Source organism: Centruroides sculpturatus, unplaced genomic scaffold, assembly GCF_000671375.1.
Source record: "Centruroides sculpturatus isolate CEXI.00-Female unplaced genomic scaffold, Cexi_2.0 scaffold932, whole genome shotgun sequence".
NCBI classification, from domain to species: Eukaryota; Metazoa; Arthropoda; class Arachnida; order Scorpiones; family Buthidae; genus Centruroides; species Centruroides sculpturatus.
In genome coordinates, this window is record NW_019385024.1 from 127,349 (window position 1) to 143,941 (window position 16,593).

General features: G+C 30.7%; 1 protein-coding gene across 10 annotated transcripts in view; it reads right to left on the reverse strand.

Moving 5' to 3' along the window:
* Window positions 1-207: 207 nt before the first annotated feature.
* LOC111633577 (leucine-rich repeat-containing protein let-4-like) overlaps window positions 208-16,593 on the reverse strand; it is a 131,379-nt gene continuing 114,993 nt past the window's right edge. For 4 of the 10 annotated variants that reach the window (XM_023378175.1, XM_023378176.1, XM_023378174.1 and 1 more), the window contains 4 exons: window positions 8,128-9,042; window positions 1,773-1,953; window positions 1,325-1,464; window positions 208-949 (listed from right to left, as the gene is read on the reverse strand). In XM_023378175.1, the coding sequence (XP_023233943.1) occupies window positions 717-949; window positions 1,325-1,464; window positions 1,773-1,953; window positions 8,128-9,007 (1,434 nt within the window). In that variant the 5' untranslated portion in view covers window positions 9,008-9,042 and the 3' untranslated portion in view covers window positions 208-716. Of the gene's footprint in view, window positions 950-1,324; window positions 1,692-1,772; window positions 1,954-8,127; window positions 9,043-16,593 lie in introns of those variants that run through there. The other 6 variants (XM_023378177.1, XM_023378178.1, XM_023378181.1 and 3 more) reach the window with 6 other exon arrangements.

Genomic DNA, 16,593 nt, shown 5'->3' on the forward strand with positions numbered 1-16,593 from the left:
ACAATCCCTTCTGTTGAGATTAATGGAGTTTCGTCGCTCCAACTGAATCGGTTAGTCGATGTTGCCGATTGTAAAAAGCAAATCCCTGTTCTATATAATTTATAGTACTCCTAGCACAAAATATTCCGAGACATACCGACGATTTGTCAAGTTAATAAATAGTTTTGAATATAATAAGGGCCACTACAACTGTGAATGGCTTCCGTGTTGCCGTGGTCTCACCACTTGGGAAATTAATACTAGTTCTGTTAATATTACCTCTTCAATCTCTCGCCACCGATTCGATAAAGCTAAGTTGGCTTCAGTTATGATTTGGCCACAGAATGTGCCTACAGAAGGGATTTGGGTCTTGCAATTTATTCAAGCTCGACAAGTTTCTAACGTTTATAATTCGTAATACGCGAGATACGATCGTGATTCACGCTACTCCCGAGCATTATCGCGTAGGATTGTTGCGGAAACGAAGAGAAATCGTTCTGGAAAGGTGATAGAATCTTTAATTCCACTCAGAGAACAATGCAGCATGTGGATAAACAACAGGAATTACAGTATGCGCGCATACAACATCTCTTTACAAGTATATAAAAACACATCGAATGATATACAGTTGTTACAGTCTTTTGTTTTCTTTTTAATTTTCTTTATTTGTTTTCAATCTTCATGATTATGTATGTATTGCTAAAACACGTGGATTGATTGGTTTTCGTATACGTCGCTTACGTAACGAACCTGTATACGGTGACGATGATTATGAAGATGTGAGGCATCACACTATTGGCCGATGATGCGCAAATTAGGTGTTCGTGGGGCACGTCACGTATCGAGACACGTTTCAGTTTCTTTGGCGTGGCACATCTGGTCTCTCTTGGCATGTTTACCACGTTGCTCCCTCGATCCAGCATCCATTCTTTCAATAAAACTAAACGGCAATCGCAATGGAATGGGTTGTCTATCAAAGAGAAAACAGGGGAGGAGGAAAAAGTACACGTGACATTAAATCTGTGTATTCTACAACAGAACTGAAGTAGTATAAAGAGAAAAAAAAAGGTGGTACGAGAAGTATATCGATATCAATATTTGAAAGTACGTAACGAAGAGATCAATTCAACTTCCGTTTCGTCCTTCAAACTACTTCTGGCGCGGTAATATAACGACAAATCGCATGCCACAACTACATAATATCTTATAAATCACGAATAAAATCAGAATTAATAGGGAAAAATACAAAAAAAATAAATAAATAAGGAACGTTAAGGAGTAGTTTTGGAAGGTTTTCAAAGAACATAAGTAATTTTAAAGGGAAAAAAGAAGGGTGATGACTTACCATGAATATCTAAAACTTGTAGGGTGTCCAAAACAGGTCCCAAGGTCTCGAAAGATAGAAAAGTGAGGCGGTTGGAATGAAGGTATAGCCACTCCAGGGAGTCGAGAATGTCGAATGCCGTACGATCGATATACCTCACACTATGGGGAACAGGTCGGTCAACGGTAAGGAAAGGAGGGAAATCAAGATCAACCCCTGGAAGGTGAAAATCCTCTTGGTTTGGATGTCATTAACAACATCTACTTTCACCCTTAACAAATTAGGGGTCAATTAACTGTTCGACATTAAAATAAACGGGCTAATATTGTTACTACTCATTAAACTTTCCCTCTTTAAACACACATACAACAATAGCTCTTACTTATTTCTTTTTTAAAAAAAATATAGAAAACCAGCTAAACATATATTTAAATAGTGATTTTTTTTTAATTTTAAAATTTGAAGTCACCTGTTATTCTGTAGGTAAATGAATTTCAACGAAGATCCGTAAGGTGTAAACGCTTCCTCTCCTATGTATGATATGTTGTTACTACGTAGATCGAGTTGTCTCAGTTTAGTCAGGTTCTGTAATGCCGGAAGAGGAATGGCGTTGAGACGGTTCCTTCCTAGTTTCAGCCATTCTAAAGAATCTAAAAAAGTAGAAAAAAACGTTCTTTTTTTATTAAGAAAGATAAAAACGTCACAGATTTTGTTGCCATTTTAAAGATGGAGTCGTTTCAGAAATGTCCACTTTAGTCACTTAAATCCATCGGTAAATGCTCTCTAGTTAACTTTCTCTTTCTATGGCTATTTTTTATATATTTTTTTCTTTTTTATGGCTTTTTCTTGGTCTAGAAAGAGAGAAAAGACGTTATTTCTATAGGAGAAACTCGTTCCTGTGACGTGTTCACCTTTAGTAAACTTAATTAGCATCACGTAGGATGGAGGAACACGAGGAGTAATTGCAGGAATCTCGTATATCAATGATTCAAAAGGGAGAATTTCGTTGCAAATTGTTAGAAACCAATACTGAAACTTTGTATTATTTTACCACATTGTTAAATTTTAATGATATTTGGATGCAAAGCAAACACTCCAGTGATTATTGTGCAGGAAATAGTAAATGTGGCGGTAATTTTCATTATCGTAGCGTTAAATTACTCGAGAAATCTGATCCGGAAGGAAAGGAAATCCCCGAAATTTTCCTCATTTCGAGATTTAAATTATTCAAAACTCTTTATAAATCATATATTCTAATGCTATATCGAGGTAAGGTAAGTATATATATATATATACATATAAGCAAATTTCCTTCAATGTTTTGAATTCTCATTCATCAAAATATCTCTTATCTGTCAGGTATTTTTGCAGGAATTATCTTATTGAAAAATAATTAAATCGTTAAAGCAAACCGGATAAGTTACATTATAATAATAACAGAGAACACCCCCCTCTCTCTCTCTCGCGCTCTCTTTACTTTTTGTGACGCACCCAGATGATTTATGAGAAGAATAAATCATATAACCTACGAAAAAAACTAAGAAAAATATTTTAAAAAATTCGATATTTTCTGATTTAATTTGATTTTCATAAGAATTTTTAGGATGCAAAAAGAAAGAAAAATAAAAAAAATCTGCATCCAGAGATGGAGATGGGTGACTTTTTTCCCCTTATACAGAAGCAAATACAATATTCAAAAGCAGAGAAAAGTTTGATTATGCAAAGTAGTCATTTTACTCCGAAAAAATGGCAAATATTAAAAGGTTTTACATAGAATTCCTATGCAAAATTAGCGAAAATAAATGAAGAAAATTTACGAGACGTCATTTAAATTATCAAATGATCAATTTGAAAAGATAAAGATTGTATGGACATTTTAAAAGAATAATTCATTAGATTAATAACGTTTTGTTTAATTAATTTAATTGTAAAGCACGGATTTTAATAAAATAATGCCATTTTAGTTAATAATCTCTCGTCAATTTACATCATTCACCGTTCGTTTTAATCCTATCACAATTCCAAATTTCGAGACTTCTCTGACTTAATCTTGTAGGTAAATTTTACTACGTTAAAAGCTATAAATTTCCAAGTAAAAATTATAAATCAAGGATTATAAAAATCTTTTTTTTCTTTAATTAAGTAATTTATAGTTTACAATAGGATTTTTCCACGATTTCAACGTAATTTTTCGATAAAAATCTTAAGAATTGTTAGCTGTTGTTACTCGATAGAATCGACTTAATTCATTGAAAAATATGCGGAACAAAACGATTTTAATGTGTAAAGAATTCTTTAGGTTGTTACCATAAATGATGAAGAGCAATTTTAATCTGATTATTCATTCAATTCGTCATCAAAGATGAAAGAGCTTTTGTTAGATCCCGATAACTACTTCGTTATCTTAAACAGTAAAGAATATTAAAACTTTCTATACTTTATCTAGAAAAATCTCTTGAGTATCGAATACCGATTGCACTTTCCTAACTTTTTTCCTTGATTTTTTAACCCGATCGAAATGAATTTTACAAGTAAACATCAATATTTGATTAGAAACAACGATATGAAAGGATGGAGAAGTTATCCACTAAACTCTTGTTTTCTTGGTGAGATGCCAAAATTAATTTGTCTTAAGGTTAAAGAAAGGTAAAGAAAATCGAGAGGAAAAAAAAATAATAATAATAAAATTTAAATATTTTCGATAGTTTCTGCCTATGTAAAATGGTTCCATTTTATGATTTTCGAATCATCAATTGAAGTAAATACAATTCAGATCATTCCAAAACTCGAAATCAAATAAGATTTACTCTCTTCCTATTCAATAAAACTATGATTTGATATGCAGCCGCAGGAAAATCGTTTCCGAGTTGAATCTAAACCCCGAAGCCATATTTTAACTTCAATTTTTAAAGATAAAAAGAACGTTCCATAAGAGAATTATCCAGTTGGAAAGATGCGGATGCTTCATCTACAACATCCCAAATCATTCGCACGGATAATCTTTTGTGGGTTTACATATATGACACGAAACAATTTCTCTTTAACCTTAAAAATAAACTAAGAATTCATAGAAAAATAACTTTTTTTTAAATATATTTCAGAACTTTTCAAATTATTAAGGAAGAAATTAGATGAAAAATCCACTTTTTGAATATATTAAAAATAGTAAATTAAGTTCTTTCTTTAAAAAAATAATAATAAAAGAAAATTAAATGTAGAAAATTATAAAATTTAATTTTTTTGTCTATCCTTTATAAAGAAATCCTTAATTCAAATTAAGGAAATCTTGCCATTAAAGTGATTGTACTGAATTAATTTATAGGAGGAGATAAAAGTCGAGAAGATTAAAACAAAACTCCTCTTCCTCTTCTTCTTTTTTTAAAATAAAAAAAGAGGAAATTAAACAGATAATTAGTTGCCTGGCAAGAGAAATTTTACAAATTCTTCTTCTTTCTAAATGAAAAATTATAAGTAAAAATGATAAAATAATCCATGAAAATGATCGTTAAAAATCGGTTATTTTAACTTTAAAGCAATTACTATGCATTAATTTCTATTCTTAGTCGATTTTTAAATAGTTACAGATAATATTTTTACATTTATTTATATATAATTAAAGAAAGTAAACACATTAAAAGAGATTTTAAAATTTTACTGCTCGCAAATTCCTTAATTGGATATTAAAGGAGTTGAAGCAAAATGATGCGGATCGAAATCCATGAATTTCTTTATTTTATTTTATTTTTTTCCATTCAGCTTGTAAACTATGAAGGCATTAACTGATTAAATACTAAATTTTTGCATTAAATTATAGAAAATAAGAAAAGTAATAAGTATAACGTTGTTTATATTTTAATATCTTCTATGTAATTCTCGTACATTCTGTCGAGATTTAGTGATTTATCAGAAAGAAGAGGTTGTAGTTTGGACGTTTCTAACGTCTTTCATTTAAATATTAATAATAGTTGCTAGCTTCTAGCAATTTTTTCTTCTTTTTTTTATTGTATTTTATTCTTATTTCTTTTGCTTCCAAGTCTTATTCTGATATACCCTGAGGAAGAGAAGGGGATGAAAACGTTCTTGATGTAAAATCTCCAGTAATCCTTTTATTACACTTCTGAAACGTTATTCATAAAAGTAGAAAAGACGCCTCTCTCTCCCTCTTTCTTCCTTCTTTATCAATAATAATTAAAAAATCTTCACACCAATATTTTTAGCTATAAATTTTCTACTTCATAATAGTCAACAGTTTCTTCTACATTTTTTAATTTACAGTCTACATAAATATATAAACATACTTTGACATATTAATTCTTTAACGTCTTTCATATATGTCGCCCATTTTTCTTCTTCTTCTTCTTGCTTAGAAGATCGATAGATAAAAGAAATAATTAAGTGAATTTAATACATCGTTAGGTAAATTATTTATAGAGAAGAATACAATTAAAGCTGGAAATTTTTTCCACTTGTAACTGAATTTTTTTAGATTTAAATTTGAGAAAAATTAGAATTTTTAAAGCGAATGAATTCCTTTCGGAGTGAGAATTAATATGTGAAGTACATTAAAAAAAAGAAATTGGTATGTAGAAAAATTCCATAGCTCGACAGCTAATTAAAACGATTACAAAGAAAACGCTAATTCGCTCAAGGATTTCGGAATTCCATTTCGACGAAGGAGGAAAAAAAAAACCGTCCGTTACGAAGTATAAAGAATTGGTAAAAGTAGAAGGAGAGTGGGGGAAAAAGGCAATGTCTTCTTTAGAGAACACGCTCCTTGTTCCCACAACATAGCATTAAACGTTCTTTATAGTTAAATGAAGCAAAAAACTGTCCGTTAAAAGTGATGATGTTGACACACACTAAGTTGGCTTTGAAACAAGTTTTCTTTGTCTCCTTAGTGTCATAACTGTCAGAAAGAAAATGAATCTTGGTCTATGTTATTTATATCCAAAAGGAAAACTTAAAAAAAAGAAGAAAAAAAGAGGAGAAAGAAGAAGAAAAAAAACCCTTTGCTCGTCTTAAATTGTTTCTATCTTTTCTCTAAAGAATTCTATTAAAGCAAAACAAATGTATTCATTTTTGATAAAAGAAAAAACATATACATTGGTATGCAAATTAATTGCCACAATTGTTGTTTTATAAAGAAAGGATAACAAAGCGTTTGTTTGAAAGAATACGTCAGTCTTCGTCGCGCCTTTAACGCCGAGTTCCTCTCAGTACAGATTATTATTTATCTTAGTTTCTTTTAAATTAATTTACTTAAATTTTTGTTTTTAAATCAATTGTGACATTATACAGGGTGATACAGAAGCCAATTAACCGAGTTAAAAAACGTTTATATCTCGATTAAGTGACTTTTGGACCACATTGTATCCATTCTAGTAAATTCTTACAGAAAATATGTTAATAAGTAAATAATTAAAATATATATCCTGACGTATATAAGCTAAATTTTCAATCAAAAAAAGGAAACAGATTCAGACAGACTAAATTTAAATTTTTCTGTAACGTTAATTGCTCTTAGAATAAATTAAGAATCTGATAAAAGAAAGGATAAATATATTCCTTATCTTATTCATCTGCACGTAAACAGACTAAATATCTGTTCACATCCAGATCTAAAGGATGCGGAGGATGCTGCAGATGGATATTTCTTCCATTATTTTCGGATCCTAAATAAGATTAAAATATTTTTCCTTGTCAAAGTTTCTTCTTTGGTTTATCTCCGTGGACCATATACACTTAAGTTTACTCTTCATTTAATACTTATTATAACGATGATGGAGTTGTGTTGGTAAATCCAATATTTCCACAATAAATAAATAAGGAATGATACTTTTACAACAGTGTAGTTATGAATTTAATAATTATAATCATTATCGTTTAATGATAATTATTAAAATACAGAAGAAAGTTCTGATGATGATGATTAAAAATAGTTTTCGTGTAATTTTCAATAATTTAAATTAAAAAAAAAAACTTGAGGAGAGAGCAAGAAAGTCTTTAAGAAAGTCGAGAAAATTGGAGAAAAGAATAAAAAATCATAAAAATTAACTCATCTGCTAAAGAAATTATGCATATTTTAGACGAAATTCAATGATAGATCGCACGTATTAATTAATTAAATATAAATTACCCAAACATTTTATTTTAAAACTAATAATGTATTCATGCAAATCAATGCCTATAATAAGCTGATGCGCTAGAGTACATATAAAATTATAAAAGTTGAGATAATAATTTCCTAGATGTATGTTTATTTTATTAAGATTAAATGCTAGAGTTAAATGTTGACTCTTTTTTTCCAGAGACTTTTCGCCATTCTTTTCTTCAAAATAGTTAACAAAATATCTTAGAGATAACCGAGTAAATGTGGTCAAATAGTCTGGCAATTCCCTTGACGTTAACTCCATCGAGAAATTTGTTGGCTATAATTAAAGCCAGGCTTTGAAAGATGAATTCTACAATTAAAGAAAGCTTCGTTTCCGTTGGTAAGGTTTGCTTTCGTCTTAATTATTTATTTAAAATATGGAAGAAAAAACATTATTTGCATTATATTCTTGGAGAGGAGAGAGCATTACTTCTTGGAAATATTTATTTTACAAATAAATAAGCTATCATTTCTCTTAAAGATATTATTTGTCTTAATTAATTTGCACAACACCGCATATAAAAGAGAGATGCGGCAGTGATTTAATTGTTAATTAAAATAAATGTTAGTTTGATTAAGAGACTTTCCTTCAATTAGATCAGGAATCGTCTTTGGAGTTTACCAAAGCGACAAGAATTGCTAAAGGCGAGAAAATTTTAATTTAGAAACTTACCTTCAATGCCTTCGAATGCTTGAGGATGAATGGAATAAATAGAGTTATTCTCCAAATCTAAAGAACTGAGGCGGTGAAGATTACTGAAAGCTCGACTTGGTAGTATTTCCATGAAATTCGAACCCAAATCCAATATCTCCAATCGGCTCCCGATATCAAGAAATTCCTGAGGCAAGATGGCCGTTATTTTGTTCTCATGCACTTGTAAACGTTGGAGAACTTGGAGATTTTTAAGAGGTCGTGAGGGCACGGCGGTTAAAGTGTTACCACCCAAATTGATCCTCGTCAGGCTAGCACCAACTCCAGAAAACGCGAGATTATCTATAAACTTGATCCTGTTACCGTATAAGGATAACCATAGCAAAGAAACGAGGCCGTGAAAAGCGGCAGCGTGAAGGATTTCAATATGATTGTTGTTTAAATTAAGAGATACCAAAGTATCTAAGATTTCTAATGGTTTACTGGGCACTTGCTTCAAATGATTATGCGATAAATCTAAAGATTCGATAGTATCTTGTATATCCACGAAACTGTCGTCGTCCACGTTTGTTACGTTGCTTCTTTTAATTATCAAATGAATTACGTGAAGTCCGTGTACTAAATAATATGGCAAACTGGGAAGTGGATTATGTTTGAGTCTCAGGTGCCATATGGGCTGTCTGCTGTGTCCTAAATTATCGAAAACGTGACGCAACACCTCCACCGACGTATTTTCGCAGCTGACGTCTAAACCCCGGGCTCTTTCTACGCACGTGCATGGAGTTATCAATGGTTTCATGGGACAGTCGTAACGACCGCTCGGGTCCAAGTAACTTGATATTACTATAGTTAATAAATAAACTAGCCATATTGTCCCGAGTACTATCTTCTGTGCTTCCATGGTGTAAGGATCATCATGTTGTTTGAGGAGACCACCTGAAAATATAAGTTTAAACTGTAAACAATTCGTTTTAATTCAAAATAATTACTTTAAAATACGGTTAATCGAGAGACTTATCAGTTTAAATTTATGCATTATTATAATATTTTTCCATATACCGCTCGTAAATTTTACTAATTATTTCACTAATGCAACTTTACACTTAAAATTAAGCTTATGAAAATAATGTAAATTTACTCGAATTAATTTTACAAGGCACATAACTGTCAAGAAAGTAAGATAATGGTGTTTATACGAAGGGATATTTGTCACGGTCCGTTTCTAAAAATCACTTTGCGTATCACGCAAATTCGTGACGATTTTTTTTATTTTTATTTTTCTCCTCGAATAAAAATAATAATAATAATAATAAATGGGGAGCGATTATAATTTCGAGTGGTAACAAATTCATAGAGTTGGCGTGCAAATTATGTGTTCTCTCGATAATCCGGCATCCCCTTGAGATCCCGTTTCTACGAAAATGTTACTCATTCAGTTTTCCTGGTCACACGGGTTTAATTCCTATGTACAGTACTGCATACATTACGAATAAAGAATTAAACTTACAATTACTGTATCACTGTACTTAATTTTTACAATAATAAAAACAATGCAACTCCGAAAAAGAATCAGTACCAAAGGACCACATGTCAAGTCATTCGTTGCATTTAGGTAGGCTTTTACACTCTCGATAATGGCCGGGTTAGCAAGAGTGTAGCGTAGAAAGTTCGAGTAATGCCCGATAAATACTGTATATGTAACGCTTATTTTCTACACACAAAAATTTATATATAAATTGAACAGGTACGAGCTCTTCTTCCATACAATTTGCTATGTTGAAGAGGGATTTTTTTCTTCTTCTTCTGGCGCGAATGTGTATTTTGAAACCGGAGCCACTACTCTATTTATTCGAACTTCTGGTAGATTCGTGCTTTTCTCCATGTCCAGCCTAACAATAAGTCAATCTTAGATGTTTACAACTGCCGGTTTTTGTTCGGTCGTTTACACAACTTTTGTGGACTTTAGCAGGCCACAAAGTACACGAAGATCGATAACAAGTTACAATGGAGAGTACTTCTTTCATCTTTTATCAGCGGGAGAAAGTTTTTGCATCGATTTCGTAGAAGGAAAGTCTGTTAGCAAATATACACTTCAATCACTGCACTGTGTGACTCCAATTTAAGATAGAAAGCCATCATCCTCTCCAATTCTTTGTTTTCTACTAGTTAATATACTAGCAAACACCAGTAAAAATCCAATTTGACATTCGCCGAAAATTGATGGGGGTAATCGCTACAATTTACTAGCAACAGCAGGTTTAGAATTTAATTTGGATCTTGTAATGCAATCCTACTGCTTGCATCTCCATTTTTTTCCCCTTTCTCTTCTTTTCTTCGACTCTTTCGCATCATTTTCTTCTTCTTCTTCTCTTCTTTTATATAAATTTTCAACAATAGAATACAAAATCAAACCGATAAATCCTAACAGTTTATAAATATAATGGATATATCAAGTATCTGATTTTTTTTCTGCAAAAAAAAAGAGCAAGAAATTCTTCTTTACTCACGCCGTTTGTCTTCGAAACGACTGTTATAAGCAAAAGAAAAAATATTATATTTTCTCAGGTTTTTCATTTTAATGTTACTCGCTTACCAAATGACAATATTTCTTACAGAAGTTTATACTAGAAAGTCTCATTCTTTCAATGCAGGGAAACACGAGCAAGAAGTGTGTTCACTGTTTTCTGTCAAACAAGACCCTAAGGTGACATATTACAGTCCAAAATAACACGATACAAAACGTCAAAAAATTCCTGAGTGGAGAAGATAACTTCAAAAAAAAAAAAAAAGTAAAGTAAAGAAGAAGGGGAGGAAACCGATTTATGAACTCACAAAACTATTCTATTAAAGATTTACTTAAATATTTTAGTGGATAGATCGATGCTAGGAAAACTCCATTAACCGGAGTTCGATCAACCGTGGCATTCGATTAAAAAACAATACGTAGATTGTATACTTTATTCTTAAACAATATAAGAAAATTTTATCGTTATGAGGTCTGTTTTTATAGAATGAGAATATTTTCTTCTCTTCTCTCTTCGAAGAAGCTTGTGAGAAATTGGCACTAAATCGGGTGTGGAATTAAATCGAAGTACTTCAAACAATAAGAATCGTATTTATGTAGTAATATCACGTGGTTTTGATGTTATTTGCATGCAATGCAAGATCGTGCACTTGATTATTCACAGATACTAAAGACTTATATTTAATATTTATGAAGGATCCACTCTGATACTTTAAGAAGGTGGCACTATATCGAGATGATTATGGCTATATATTGTAATTATTCACAGCACTTTGACGCTATATAGGAAGGTGTTGTATCGAGGTTTTTGACTAGAAAGTTTTATACATAATTACTTTATTACGTGAGCTGTCAAATAAACGAAAGTTACCGTACTGTATAAAATACGAATTCTATTATCCGTGACTTTTCGACTATCAGGAAATATCCACACTATACTAACCCGATTAATAAAGCTTCAATTCCGCTTAAAACATTTAAAAAATGCCTGTAAATAAGAAAATAAATTCACACGAACCCACGAATAAGCTAGAGAATACATTAAAAATTTACTTACTTTCACCTGTAATTATCGAATAAACTCCTTAAATAATTAATACCAAAAAAAATTGAATGTACAATTTAACTGAATAATTATATACTTAGGGATTTTATTACGTTTGACTTTAAAAAATTTTATAAATTAGAAGAAGAAGAAGAAGAAGAAGAAGGAAAAGAAGAAGAAATTTCCTTTGAGCAATAAGAGAATTTAGGAATTTATATAATGAAACATTGCAGAATTAGAAGAAATCAAAAGATAGCTTATTTGATTTTCTATCCAAAATAAATAATAGATAGAGACTATGTATGAAGTACATTTCTAACTTGATTTAGAATCGATCGCGTGGTCAATTCTAGTCCCAACATCAACTTGCTATAAGATTGCAATGTAATCTTCTCTTTGCTAAAGTTTTTATGCTTTGTTATTCTTAATAATCAATAAATCAACACTCGATTATATTACCTAAGAAGGGAAGATAATGCCCCAAAATTACTTGTTAAAATTACATTTAAAGATAAAACAATATACATTTTTAAAAAAGCTTTTATCGTCTTCCACGTAATAAAATTTAAATATTTTAAAAAGTAAATAGAATGTGTGCTAAGCTAAACCGTAAAAATCATCATCATCTTCTTCATAATTTATGGAGAACGAGAAGAGAAATGTACTTAAAATAAAGAAATTAATCGTATTAATTCTTATTTTCTTAAATCTTGAGAAAATATCATCATCATCATCGTGATTTATTTGCAATTAAAGAAGAAAATGGCTCCTAGATATAAAAGAATTTTAATTCTTCATTCATCTTCTTTTAATTCATAAAGAAGACAAATTTATATATTAAAATTATATTAAAATATTGATATAAGATATATTAAATAAGCATTTTTTAATCTGTATTTTGTTATTAGCTATTATAGAAGATTGGAAAAGAAATTAAGAATAGAAAACAAAGAGGAAAGGGGGAAAAAACAAATAAATATCATCTTTAAATATTAATAATGTAATTTTATTTTTATGACGTGCACTTATGTTTTTTATTTTATTTATAAGGCTTTTAAAATGTTTATGCATAAACGTGCGTGCGTGTTGGCTACCGTTGAAAATTTCCATCTTCTATATTAAATAAATCACTACTTGTAATTAATTAATAATCGAACATTTTAATCAAATTATTTCCTTAAATATTTACAGATTTATTAATAATGATTGGGGAATTGTCTGTAGAGAAGTTGGAGAAGAATTAAAGTATTCATATCGATATCATAACATTAATTTAATTATTCTAGATCTGAATTGGATGCGCTTCATTTGTATAATTGAATGAAAGTCTCGCACAGATGGATCGTTAAGAAGCTTTCCTTCTTTATTTTAACAATTGATAAATCGTTTTGGATTGTAATTATAAGCATTAAAATGATATTTATCGAATATGCCCTCTTGGAAATTTAATTAAAACTAAGAAAACTAAAATCGAAGTTTAGAAATGATCAATTCTTTTTTTAAAGAAATTTAAATTAAATTTTTTTTATTATTAATTTTATTGCTAATCTGTAGGATGTAAACGAAACAATAAAGGGGATAAATTGAGTGGATAGATTTAGATTAATCCATTGATCAATTAGAGGCGATTGTAAAGAGGAAGAGATTCATATCAGCAAGCTCCATTGTGAGCAGCAGATGGTTACAATCGAACAAACAAACTCGACTTCAATAGTTGTAGCTCCTTTCAAAACACATTTCCCATTGTTTTGGCGAGAAGAGGATGCATCTGCGACATTACCTAACTTTAAATATTTACATGACAAATAGTTGAAATGAGTTCAAATGACTCTTGCTTCCAATTCTCATTAGTATCAACGAAGATAAAGTCTATTATCGTTAAGTTTGTTATTGCTCTTTTCTATCGATGATAGGAATTTTCATCTTTCCGTTCGTTTCTTGTCATTTTTATACATCTTTGAGCAACTCTTTTCATGTGTATCGACGACGTTTCCTTCTTTGAAATGTTCACTGTTGTGTATGATAACTTTTGCTATCGAAAACTGTGGAAAAGAATAGTTTTCTGCATTTGAAATACGTAGAATAAGCTGTCGTTTTCTTAACTTTTATTTCTGCTAGACAAGCAGAAATGGCATAAATGCAATTTTTTAAAGTAAAAATCTTTCAAAAGTTGGTTAACGTTTACTTCCTTTAGTATTTTTAGATATATATATATATATATTTCTCCATTCTACCTTTCTTTTCATTCGATTCAATTCAAGTAAAGATTTATACTTCGAGGCGACTTTTGGCTGGCATTAAAATAAAAAGCATTTTCTAAAGTTGACTTTAAATAGATTTTGAAACCATATTTTAAAAGATTATCGAGTAATTTTACGGGTTTCTACGATTTCTCTTACGATAAGAAGCTAAGAAAATCGAAAAAAAAGCAATATCTCGTGGAGGAATTGTTACATTTTTTGCGGTTAATACATTTATCATTAGACAATGATATGGTGAATGGAGGTCGAAGCACTCTATAGACGACGTCACGCAGAAAGGAAAGAGTGTGTATCCAGAGAAATCAAATTAACAGAAGACCACCTGGCAGTATAAGACAATCTTGATTGTAACGTTTGACCTAGGGGACGTCTAGAGTCACGTAACTGCAATTCTCTAGAGGCTAAGAGTGTCCAGGTGAAATTCCAGCCATTTTAATCTTGTTTCCAACATCTATGTCAACAGAATATGGCCATTCCACTATTTGTAGGATGACCAGGCCGGCTTACTCGCTTTACCTATCACTTTACTGTTGCAAAGGGAATAGAACAATGCATTGCGGAAAAGAATGGCACTCTATAGAATCTTATGTTTAGTTTCAACTCTAATTGGTTAGTTTCCATCAGAAAAATTGAGAATTTTTATTCGATTTAAAGCTTACACTCTATTTTCCAGTTGTGATTTCTCGTTAACTTTGACTAATGCATCGAAAGAGACGATAACACTCGAATGGGCTGTCTACATTAATAAAGATTTTGATTTTTCACTAGAAAATACTTCGTAAAGGATCTTAAAATGGTGGAAAAACGTTCGAAATACACGCACATTTACTTAATTTAAACATATTTTAACTGGAATACACTCGATTTATAATAGATACAAGAAAATTATCTTAACCTTTAATTATCTATAAAAATCGGAACGTGGATAATAAATAGCTTTATATTAACTCACGTATTATAGACGTTAATAATTAATATCAAGCTGTCCTTATGGATCATCAGCATTCCGAGTAAATTAGTTATATCTCTTATAAATTTAGTTACATTGATTAAATGCTACGGGATATGCATTCGTCCGATACCTTGCGTTTAATGACACTTGTAATTTCCTACCAAGCTATTAGAATTAAGTGAGAAATAAAGCATTAAAAAAACCTATCGAATTAAATTTTATTAAGTAAACCATTTGTATATTATTCTATAAATAACCTCGTATAATATTTATGCATTTTACAGACTTGTTAGTCATGTAAATCGACATAAAATGTGTGTGTTTATATATATATGTATATAATGCATCTTACCTACAAAACTACCGGAATTAATGAGGCATAAACAGAATTTTACAACAGAAAAATCTTCACGATCGAATTATTTTTATGACAGTCAAGATTTCTTTATACAAACTTTATAGATAAAATTCCTCCCACTCCCCCGTTCTATCTCAGTTTTTCTAGAAGATGGAGCAACTATAAATACTATAAAATCAATTTCTGCTATGATTGTACAGTACATAATATATCAGAAAACGGGTGTAGATAGTTTACGGCATTACACATTTCCAGTAAGATCAATGAAGATTGCCATCGTTAGAGGACACACCCCATTAGCATTTGTTTATTTGTAAATCTATAAAGGGTATATATCTTTTAAATCCTTGACGTTATTCCCTAAAGATGTAGGATCTTCCGGCGAAGGAAACTATTTTGTGTGATCCTATTTTGATACAAAATGCTGTAAAATCTTTGCGGGTGTATACATTCTGCCACGTAAAAGATATAAACAATATAAATATTCGTGAAAACAACGTCGAGTTTTAATATTAAAGTACGCTAGTATTTTAATACTTTATATACTCTATTCTATAGTCAAAATGTAAAGAATAAATTCTACTTTCTACTAAATTATAATTTATATATTTAATTTAACTTTAAAAAAAGGTTTTTAAAAAAATTGCTTTCGAGATCGAGCGTGAGGGGTGGGAGAATCGTGTGTTGTAAATGCATTGGGGTGTCACTACAGCGTATTTACATGCACAGGTGATTAAATTCTATTTTTGGTTAGATTTATGAGGAGTGAGGTGTGGGTCCAACCCCTAAAACATCATCGAGTTACTTCCTCAAAGTTTCAGACTTCTATCTTTATAATTGGATGAAATGTGAGTTCTAAGATTTGAGGACGACAGAAGAGCTTAATAATAATAAAAATGTTGAAATTATTTAAAGAATTACACCTTTATAAGCTAATCATTAAATTAGTTGAAGTTTAAATGCTTAAATTGGATAAAAATTATGAATATTTTTATAGAATTCAGCATAAATTCAAGAGGTGTGCTCGAGTAAAAGACGTATTGAATGAGGTAAGTAAATCAGCAAGAAATTGGAAATTTTCGATGAAGAAGAAGAATTTAATTGAAGCCAATAATTCAAAGAGTGTATTGCTACTGGTAAACATTAACGGTCATTCTACACACGTATACAATGCAACGAGTTAATTGGTAAAAGCGTAATTGAACAAGCGAAGAAATGACCCGAGCTGTAATTACAGACTTTATAACGACGTCCCTTCTTTGCTATTATCGATCGAGCATGTGAAGTTGTATCCGTTAAATTTCTCTTCCAGATTCTTCTCACCTGAGTTCTTCACCTGAGAGACCC